This window comes from Oncorhynchus tshawytscha, linkage group LG13, assembly GCF_018296145.1.
Source record: "Oncorhynchus tshawytscha isolate Ot180627B linkage group LG13, Otsh_v2.0, whole genome shotgun sequence".
NCBI classification, from domain to species: Eukaryota; Metazoa; Chordata; class Actinopteri; order Salmoniformes; family Salmonidae; genus Oncorhynchus; species Oncorhynchus tshawytscha.
This window is the reverse complement of record NC_056441.1, coordinates 1,908,301-1,919,618: the sequence shown is the minus strand read 5'-3', so window position 1 is coordinate 1,919,618 and position 11,318 is coordinate 1,908,301. Positions and strand designations below refer to the sequence as shown.

Below are 11,318 nucleotides of genomic sequence, written 5' to 3'. Positions count from 1 at the left end.
GCATCCTATCACCTACCAGTTGGGTCTGGGACATCCTATCCTCCTAGATGAGTCTTTGCAGATGAGGAGGCAGTTACAGGGACAGCGTACATACTTCTTCCCAGTCGGTGGGTTTTTGATGGGCTGAAAGAAAGAGAACGACCCTAAGGGTGATTGAAATAACCGCTTATGTAAACGTCAACAATTCCTTTGGTTTGACCTTCACACCAAGTGGAGACCTTCACACCAAGTGGAGACCTTCACACCAAGTGGAGACCTTCACACCAAGTGGAGACCTTCACACCAAATGGAGACCTTCACACCAAGTGGAGACCTTCACACCATGTGGAGACCTTCACACCAAGTGGAGACCTTCACACCATGTGGAGACCTTCACACCAAGTGGAGACCTTCACACCAAGTGGAGACCTTCACACCATGTGGAGACCTTCACACCATGTGGAGACCTTCACACCGAGTGGAGACCTTCACACCGAGTGGAGACCTTCACACCGAGTGGAGACCTTCACACCGAGTGGAGACCTTCACACCATGTGGAGACCTTCACACCAAGTGGAGACCTTCACACCATGTGGAGACCTTCACACCATGTGGAGACCTTCACACCAAGTGGAGACCTTCACACCATGTGGAGACCTTCACACCATGTGGAGACCTTCACACCATGTGGAGACCTTCACACCATGTGGAGACCTTCACACCAAGTGGAGACCTTCACACCAAGTGGAGACATTCACACCAAGTGGAGACCTTCACACCATGTGGAGACCTTCACACCATGTGGAGACCTTCACACCGAGTGGAGACCTTCACACCGAGTGGAGACCTTCACACCGAGTGGAGACCTTCACACCGAGTGGAGACCTTCACACCATGTGGAGACCTTCACACCAAGTGGAGACCTTCACACCAAGTGGAGACCTTCACACCATGTGGAGACCTTCACACCAAGTGGAGACCTTCACACCATGTGGAGACCTTCACACCATGTGGAGACCTTCACACCATGTGGAGACCTTCACACCATGTGGAGACCTTCACACCAAGTGGAGACCTTCACACCAAGTGGAGACCTTCACACCATGTGGAGACCTTCACACCATGTGGAGACCTTACCCATGTGGAGACCTTCACACCATGTGGAGACCTTCACACCAAGTGGAGACCTTCACACCAAATGGAGACCTTCACACCAAGTGGAGACCTTCACACCAAGTGGAGACCTTCACACCAAATGGAGACCTTCACACCAAATGGAGACCTTCACACCAAATGGAGACTTTCACACCAAATGGAGACCTTCACACCAAGTGGAGACCTTCACACCAAATGTCATTGAATAAACACAGCTGCTGTAGCTACAGAGCCGTCAGAAGGTTCACACCCCTTGTCTTTTTCCATATTTTGTTGTGTTAAAACCTGTACTTAAAATGTATTAAATTGAGCTTTTTTTGACACTTGGCCTACACCCAATACCCCAAAATGTCAAATTAGAATTCTGTTTTTTTTAAATGTTTTACAAATGAATTTTAACAAAGAAAAGCTGAAATGTCTTGGGTCAATAAACCCCTTTGTTATGGCAAGGAGCCTAAATAAGTTCAGGAGTAAAGAATGTACTTAACAAGTCACATAATAAGTTGCATGGACTCACTCTGTGTGCAATAATAGTGTTGAACATGATTTTTGAATGACTACTTCATCTCTGCACCCCCACACATACAATTATCTGTAGTCCCTCAGTCGAGCAGTGAATTTCAAACACAGATTCATCCACAAAGACCAGGAAGGTTTTCCAATGCCTCGGAAGGAAGGGCACCTATTGGTAGATGGGTAAAAAAAAGAAAACAGACATTGAATATCCTTTTGAGCATGGTGATATGCCTGCCCTGACCTCGAGCCTGCCGGCCCCTCTGTACCTCCTGGACTCTGACCTCGTCATGATATTTTGCCTGTCCTGACCTCGAGCCTGCCGGCCCCTCTGTACCTCCTGGACTCTGACCTTGATGATGTTTTGCCTGTCCTGACCTCCAGCCTGCCTGCCACTCTGTACCTCCTGGACTCTGACCTCGTCATGATATTTTGCCTGTACTGACCTCCAGCCTGCCTGTCATTCTGTACCTCCTTGACTCTGACCTTGATGATGTTTTGCCTGTCCTGACCTCCAGCCTGCCTGCCACTCTGTAACTCCTGGACTCTGACCTTGATGAGGTTTTGCCTGTCCTGACCTCCAGCCTGCCGGCCCCTCTGTACCTTCTGGACTCTGACCTCGTCATGATATTTTGCCTGTACTGACCTCCAGCCTGCCTGTCACTCTGTACCTCCTGGACTCTGACCTTGATGATGTTTTGCCTGTCCTGACCTCGAGCCTGCCGGCCCCTCTGTACCTCCTGGACTCTGACCTCGTCATGATATTTTGCCTGTCCTGACCTCCAGCCTGCCTGTCACTCTGTACCTCCTTGACTCTGACCTTGATGATGTTTTGCCTGTCCTGACCTCGAGCCTGCCTGCCACTCTGTACCTCCTTGACTCTGACCTTGATGATGTTTTGCCTGTCCTGACCTCCAGCCTGCCTGCCACTCTGTACCTCCTGGACTCTGACCTTGATGATGTTTTGCCTGTCCTGACCTCCAGCCTGCCTGCCACTCTGTACCTCCTGGACTCTGACCTTGTCATGATATTTTGCCTGTCCTGACCTCCAGCCTGCCTGCCACTCTGTACCTCCTGAACTCTGACTGTGTCATGATATGTTGTCTGTCCACAACATGTCTCTTGCCTGCCCCTTGGATACTAATAAATATCAGAGACTTGAACCATCTGCCTCCCGTGTCTGCATCTGGGTCTCGTCCTGTGCCCTTATAAATACACCCAGTCACTAAAAAGATACAGGTATCCTTCCAAACTCAGTTGCCAGAGAGGAAGGAAACCACTCAGCGATTTAACCATGAGGCCAATGGTGACTTTAAAACAGCAACAGAGTTGAATGGTTGTGATAAGAGAAAACTGAGGATGGATCAACAACATTGTAGTTACTCCACAATACTAACCTAACTGACAGCACGAAAAGAAGGAAGCCTGAACGGAAAAATATATATATTCCAACTAGGCCCTAAATGAATACTACAAAACGTTTGCCAAAGCAATTCACTTTTTATGTTTGGGGCAATACATTATTGAGTACCACTCTCCATATTTTCAAGCATAGTGGTGGCTGCATCATGTTATGGGTATGCTTGTAATCATTAAGGACTGTTCAGGATGAAAAAATAAATGGAATGGAGCTAAGCACAGTCAAAATCTTAGAGGAAAACCTGCTTCAGTCTGCTTTCCACCAGATGCTGGGAGATGAATTCACCTTTCAGCAGGACAAAAACCTACAACACAAGGCCACATCTACACGGGAGTTACTTATCAAGAAAACAGTGAATGTTCTTCAGTGGCCATGTTTACAGGTTGACTTAAATCTACTTGGAAATCTTTGACAAGGCATGAAAATAGTTGTCTAGCAATGAACAACAACCAATTTGACAGAGCTTGAAGAATTGAGAAAATAATACACGGGCAAATGTTGCACAATCTAGGTGTGGAACGCTCTTAGAGAATTACCCAGAATGACTCACAGCTCTTAGAGACTGACCCAGAAAGACTCACAGCTCATTGAGACTGACCCAGAAAGACTCACAGCTCTTAGAGACTGACCCAGAAAGACTCGCTGTCACGCCCTGACCTTAGAGGGCCTTTTTATTCTCTATTTGGTTAGGTCAGGGTGTGACTAGGGTGGGCAATCTATGTTGTATTTTCTATGTTGGCCTGTTATGGTTCCCAATCAGAGGCAGCTGTCTATCATTGTCTCTGATTAGGGATCCTACTTAGGCAGCCTTTTTCCCCACCTTAGTTTGTGGGATCTTGATTTTGTATAGTTACTGTGTAGCCTGCAGAACGTTCCGGTCGTTTATATATATTTTTTTTTGGTGTTCATCTATTAAAGAAAAATGTACGCTTACCACTCTGCACCTTGGTCTCCTCATTCCGACGACGAGCGAAACACTCACAGCTGTAATCACTGCCAAAGGTGATTCTACAGTACAGAATATTGACTGTGAATAGTTATGTACAGTTAGTGAGATATTTCTGCAATTCTTCAAAAGTTTTGAAAAATGTCTACAGACATGTTTGTCATTATGGGGTATTGTGATGTCATTATGGGGTATTGTGATGTCATTATGGGGAATTGTGATGTCATTATGGGGAATTGTGATGTCATTATGGGGAATTGTGATGTCATTATGGGGTATTGTGATGTCATTATGGGGAATTGTGATGTCATTATGGGGAATTATGTGTAGATGGGTGAGAAATATTTAATATTGTATTTTATTCAGGCTGTTACAACAAAATGTTGAATAAGTCAAGGGGTATGAATACTCTAAGGCATTTTACATCCCATTTGTATACATTTGGGACACATCCAGTCCCAATCTGATTAGTCCAAATTCTGCCCAGTCATGGCTATGGATTTAAGTGTATCAACCCCAGCAGGTTTCGGTTGAGTCTAGACAGAGCAGAACAGCACTGCTACTAATAGCCTCTTATTGAGGTCAGCACCGGGCCGATGGGATCGACTGACAGACAATCCTTCTCAGCTGAGACGTAGTACTGTAGGGTCTGTAGTACTGTAGGGTCTGTAGTACTGTACGGTCTGTAGTATATATAGTAGTTTATTTATATATAGTAGTTTATTTAACTAGGCAAGTCAGTTAAGAACAAATTCTTATTTTCAATGACGGCCTAGGAACAGTGGGTTGCTGCCTGTTCAGGGGCAGAACGACAGATTTGTACCTTGTCAGCTTGGGGGTTTGAACTTGCAACCTTCCGGTTACTAGTCCAACGCTCTAACCACTAGGCTACCCTGCCTCCCCTGTCTAGTCAGTCTAGTATATCCCTGTCTAGTCAGTCTTGTCTATCCCTGTCCTATCTAGTCAGTCTAGTTTGTCCCTGTCCCGTCTAGCATATCCTGTCTAGTCAGTCTAGTATATCCCTGTCTAGTCAGTCTAGTATATCCCTGTCTAGTCAGTCTAGTATATCCCTGTCTAGTCAGTCTAGTATATCCCTGTCTAGTCAGTCTAGTATATCCCTGTCTAGTCAGTCTAGTATATCCCTGTCTAGTATATCCCTGTCTAGTCAGTATAGTATATCCCTGTCTAGTCAGTCTAGTATATCCCTGTCTAGTCAGTCTAGTATATCCCTGTCTAGTATATCCCAGTCTAGTCAGTCTAGTATATCCCTGTCTAGTCAGTCTAGTATATCCCTGTCTAGTCAGTCTAGTATATCCCTGTCTAGTCAGTCTAGTATATCCCTGTCTAGTCAGTCTAGTATATCCCTGTCTAGTCAGTCTAGTATATTCCTGTCCTGTCTAGTCAGTCTAGTATATTCCTGTCCTGTCTAGTCAGTCTAGTATATTTCTGTCCTGTCTAGTCAGTCTAGTATATTCCTGTCCTGTCTAGTCAGTCTAGTATATCCCTGTCCTGTCTAGTCAGTCTAGTATATCCCTGTCCTGTCTAGTCATTCTAGTATATCCCTGTCCTGTCTAGTCAGTCTAGTATATCCCTGTCCTGTCTAGTCAGTCTAGTATATCCCTGTCTAGTCAGTCTAGTATATCCCTGTCTAGTCAGTCTAGTATATTCCTGTCCAGTCAGTCTAGTATATTCCTGTCCTGTCTAGTCAGTCTAGTATATTCCTGTCCTGTCTAGTCAGTCTAGTATGTCCCTGTCTAGTATATCCCTGTCTAGTCAGTCTAGTATATCCCTGTCTAGTCAGTCTAGTATATCCCTGTCCTGTCTAGTCAGTCTAGTATATCCCTGTCCTGTCTAGTCAGTCTAGTATATCCCTGTCCTGTCTAGTCTATTCCTGTATAGTCAGTATAGTATAGTCCTCTCTAGTCAGTATAGTATAGTCCTGTCTAGTCAGTTTCCACCTAAATTGAAGTCCCAATTCAAGTTTCCAATTGAAAGCACTTCAAACCCAAGAGCTGAGCCCAGATAAACAGAAAATACGAAGCAGAGACACCCTTACCAAGTACACGCTGAAAAACTATTGACTGTTACCATTTTGTTGTTGTTATTATTATTTTATTTATTATTATTTACTACCATTTTATATTATTACATTTTATATTGTATACATTATTGCTTTGGCAACATTGACGCAATGTTTTTCATGCCAATAAAGTAGCTTGCGAGAGAGAGAGAGAACTATCGGAACTAATCATGGCAGCAGCGGCTAGCAGGTCAACCCGGTCCTAGCCTTAAGCAACATTTGTTGGGGGACCACAATACCTTGCGAGCAAAACATTTTAACAGCGTGGAGAGAACATGTTTATTTCCTGCAATTCTAATTTTGCCATGTGGCTTTGAGAAAACGTTGCAGTTTTAAAGCAAGTTTGTTGCAAATCTATACATTTTCCCATGGGGAAGATTTAGCAGTTTCTAATATGATACACAATATATACGAAAGTATGGGGACACCTTTTAGTGGGTTTGGCTATTTCAGCTACACTTGTTGCTGACAGGTATATACAATTAAGTACACCGCCATGCAATCTCCATAGACAAACAAGTGGCAGTAGATTAGCCTGACTGAAGAGCTCAGTGACTTTTAAAGTGGCACTGTCATAGGATGCCACCTTTCCAACAAGTCAGTTCATCAAATTTCTGCCCCGGTCAACTGTAAGTGCTGTCATTACGAAGTGGAAACATCTAGGAGGAACAATGGCTCAGCCGCGAAGTGGTAGGCCACAGAAGCTCACAGAACAGGACCACCGAGTACTGAAGCATGTAAAAATTGTCTGTCCTCAGTTGCAATACTCACTAGCGAGTTCCGAACTGCCTCTGGAAGCAACATCAGCACAAGAACTGTTCGTCAGGAGCTTCATCAAATTGGTTCCGTGGCCGAGCAGCCGCACACAAGCCTAAGATCACCATGCGCAATGCCAAGTGTCGGCTGGAGTGGTGTAATACTCTTCGTCATTGGAAACACGTTCTCTGGAATTATAAATCACGCGTCACCATCTGGCAGTCCGACGGACGAAAATGGGTTTGGAGGATGCCTGGAGAACACTACCTGCCCCAATGCATAGTGCCAGCTGTAACATTTGGTGGAGGAGGAATAATGTTCTGGGGCTGTTTTTCATGGTTCGGGCCTCTTAGTTCCAGTGAAGGGAAATCTTAACGCTACAGCATACAATGACATTCTGGACGATTCTGTGCTTCCAACTTTGTGGCAACAGTTTGGGGAAGGCCCTTTCCTGATTCAGAATGACAATACTCCTGTGCACAAAGCGAGGTCCATACAGAAATGGTTTGTCAAGATCAGTGTGGAAGAACTAGACTGGTCTGCACAGAGCTCTGACCTCAAACCTATTGAACACCTTTGGGATGAATTGGAAAGCCGACTGCGAACCAAGCCTAATCGCCCATCATCAGTGCCCGACCTCACGAATGCTCTTGAGGCTGAATGGAAGCAAGTCCCCGCAGAAATGTTCCAACATCTTGTGGAAAGCCTTCCCAGAGGAATGGAGGCTGTTATAGCAGCAATGTTCCAACATCTTGTGGAAAGCTTTCCCAGAAGTGGGGAGGCTGTTATAGCAGCAAACGGGGAGACCAACTATATATATATATATATTTATTGATGTCCATGATTTTGGAAAGAGATGTTCTACGAGCACGTGTTCACATATCTTTGGTCGTGTCGTGGATCTGATTGAAAGTGAATAACAAAATCAATGAAGGCCTCCCGGTCGGTAACTCAAACATGATAACACGTTTAGATAACTGGCAACTAGACTAACTTACCAATCTAAATCATGAAGCCCTCCCCCGGTCGGTAGTCTAAATCATGAAGCCCTCCCCCGGTCGGTAGTCTAAATCATGAAGCCCTCCCCCGGTCGGTAGTCTAAATCATGAAGCCCTCCCCCGGTCGGTAGTCTAAATCATGAAGCCCTCCCCCCCGGCCGGTAGTCTAAATCATGAAGCCCTCCCCGTCGGTAGTCTAAATCATGAAGCCCTCCCCGGTCGGTAGTCTAAATCATGAAGCCCTCCCCGGTCGGTAGTCTAAATCATGAAGCCCTCCCCGGTCGGTAGTCTAAATCATGGTCCCCCCCGGTCGGTAGTCTAAATCATGAAGCCCTCCCCGGTCCCCCCTCCCCCCGGTCGGTAGTCTAAATCATGAAGCCCTCCCCGGTCGGTAGTCTAAATCCCTCCCCGGTGAAGCCATGAAGCCCTCCCCCGGTCGGTAGTCTAAATCATGAAGCCCTCCCCGGTCGGTAGTCTAAATCATGAAGCCCTCCCCGGTCGGTAGTCTAAATCATGAAGCCCTCCCCGGTCGGTAGTCTAAATCATGAAGCCCTCCCCCGGTAGTCTAAATCATGAAGCCCTCCCCGGGTAGTCTAAATCATGAAGCCCTCCCCGGTCGGTAGTCTAAATCATGAAGCCCTCCCCCGGTCGGTAGTCTAAATCATGAAGCCCCCTCCCCCGGTCGGTAGTCTAAATCATGAAGCCCTCCCCGGTCGGTAGTCTAAATCATGAAGCCCCCCCGGTCGGTAGTCTAAATCATGAAGCCCCCCCCCGTCCCCGAAGCCCTCCCCGGTAGTCTAAATCATGAAGCCCTCCCCGGTCGGTAGTCTAAATCATGAAGCCCTCCCCGGTCGGTAGTCTAAATCATGAAGCCCTCCCCGGTCGGTAGTCTAAATCATGAAGCCCTCCCCGGTCGAAGTAGTCTAAATCATGAAGCCCTCCCCGGTCGGTAGTCTAAATCATGAAATCATGCCCTCCCCGGTCGGTAGTCTAAATCATGAAGCCCTCCCCGGTCGGTAGTCTAAATCAGTGAAGCCCTCCCCGGTCGGTAGTCTAAATCATGAAGCCCCCCCGGTCGGTAGTCTAAATCATGAAGCCCTCCCCGGTCGGTAGTCTAAATCATGAAGCCCTCCCCCGGTCGGTAGTCTAAATCATGAAGCCCTCCCCCAGTCGGTAGTCTAAATCATGAAGCCCTCCCCCGGTCGGTAGTCTAAATCATTTTAGCTGGTTCATCAAAATACAAGAGAGAAAAAACACACAACCACATTTCTTTGACCATGAGTGAGTTCCCCAAAATAAAATGGATCTGTGGGCCTACAAAGGTCTGCCAGTCCCTGCAGTAGGTACTGTAGGTCACCACACACACACACACACACACACAGAGACACACACAAAGACACACACACACAGGTGCAGGTGAGTCTTACCGTGGCCTCGTTGCACACAGTGCACTTCACCACGTGCTGCTGCAGCTTGCCATCCAGGTTAATGAGAGACTGACACACCCGGCAGTTGATGACGGGTACCCCCCCTGGGTCGGGACTGGCGATGGCTGTGTAGGGGGGAGGGAGTTCAGCTGGAGGGGAGAGACACAGCAGCTGGTTCATGATGTATGTTCAGCCCTACAGGCACATTAGATACACACACTGTGCAAATATTAGACAGGTCACATATGATCCATCACTCTATAATACAAAGACACAAAGAGTTAGACTCTGGGCCACACCAGACCCTGGGCCACACTAGACCCTGGGCCACACTAGGAAGTAGTGAAACCAGATGATTGGAGACAATGTATTGAGCTTCCATCATCTGCCAGGAGTGTGTTTGAAATGTGGTCGGGTATGTTTTTCATCGATTACTTCTACTACAGTTGTATGTCTTAAAATGTACAGAGGGAGCTAACATTAATAATAATATACATGTCAATCTCTCCTTCACGTCACCACTACTTGTATTTGTAAGAAGTTTTGACATAATCTCTCTCTCTCTCTCTCTCTCTCTCTCTCTCTCTCTCTAGTAATAACAGGGTTACAACACAGGCACAATGTCACCTTAAACAGCTAGTTCAATCAGGGTGGTGCCATGGAGGGTTCCCATTGCACCACCACCCAAATGGAGACCTATACCCTACAGAGCAAGGCTGGACGGTAAATACCGTATTTTACTATATACCGATATATAATGTCAGTTACGGAGAGACATTTTCGCCAGGGTTGCCATGTCTGTAGTTTTCCTGTCAAAACAGGCTCGGATGTCATGGGTGAAATATATAGAGTACCACAGCTTGAGTCATAAACCTAGCGGTCAAATAATGTCAGTTTCTATAGTTTTCTCCGTTTGCTACTTGAGCCGTCTCTCTCCCTGTCCTCCTGCAGGCACTTCCCACAACAAGCTCTGCCCCCTGTCACTCAAGGAGAGACATTTTCGCCAGGGTTGCCATGTCTGTTGTTTTCCTGTCAAAACAGGCTCCGATGTCATGGGTGAAATATATAGAGCACCACAGCTTGAGTCATAATACCCATAAAACCTAGCGGTCAAAGCCAGAAATAGTTTTTCCACCATTCATTTTTCCCCATAGGGGATTTAAAAACACTTCAAATGAGGGCTGTGTTTTGTGTTTATCCTGGCGTTTTGATAACCGTGTAGATCTCTCTAGGACAAAGGTGACTTTTATCAATGCTAATTAGCTGCTAATGTGGCTATCATACGGAACAAGCTAGCTCACTCATCAGAACCAGGATGATGACACTGCCGAATCGAAGGTAACAATCTCTGAAACAACTATATTATTTTAGCTACATTTTGTAATAAATCACAAAAAAAAAAAATCACAAAAAAAAATATACATATATATACATTGACAGTGAACTGTCTTGGGAAAGTTTAAAATGTACACAATACCTGTTATCTAGTGTAACAGTATAGACTTTACGTCCGTCCCCTCGCCCCGACCTGGGCGCAAACCAGGGACGCTCTGCACATGTCAACAGCCACCCTTGAAGCATCTTACCCATCGCTCCACAAAAGCTGCGGGAACTACTACTTCAAGGTCTCAGAGCAAGTGACGTCACCGATTTGAAACGCCACTAGCGCGCACCACTGCTAACTAGCTAGCCATTTCACATCGGCTACACTAGCTCATGGTTAGCAACTTTAGACTGGCTAGATGACCCGGAGTACGACTGGACAGGGGCCGGATATTATTATAATGATCTAATAGAGGTGCAGAAGCACCCCATGTTATGTTAATCCCACAGCCAACCATCCCTCTAGACAGAAGCACACCCACACCCCATGTTATGTTAATCCCACAGCCAACCATCCCTCTAGGCAGAAGCACACCCACACCCACACCCCATGTTATGTTAATCCCACGGCCAACCATCCCTCTAGGCAGAAGCACACCCACACCCACACCCCATGTTATGTTAATCCCACGGCCAACCATCCTCTAGACAGAAGCACACC

At 46.3% G+C, this 11,318-nt stretch overlaps 1 protein-coding gene across 2 annotated transcripts in view; it reads right to left on the bottom strand.

The window, feature by feature from the left end:
- LOC112241833 (type 2 phosphatidylinositol 4,5-bisphosphate 4-phosphatase-like) overlaps nucleotides 1–9,469 on the bottom strand; it is a 23,341-nt gene extending 13,872 nt beyond the window's left edge. For both annotated transcript variants that reach the window (XM_042295059.1, XM_042295060.1), the window contains exons 1-2: nucleotides 9,275–9,469; nucleotides 17–123 (exon numbers count right to left, since the gene is read on the bottom strand). In XM_042295059.1, coding sequence (XP_042150993.1) covers nucleotides 17–123; nucleotides 9,275–9,454 — 287 coding nt within the window. In that variant the 5' untranslated portion in view covers nucleotides 9,455–9,469. The remainder of the gene's footprint in view (nucleotides 1–16; nucleotides 124–9,274) is intronic.
- Nucleotides 9,470–11,318: the final 1,849 nt, after the last annotated feature.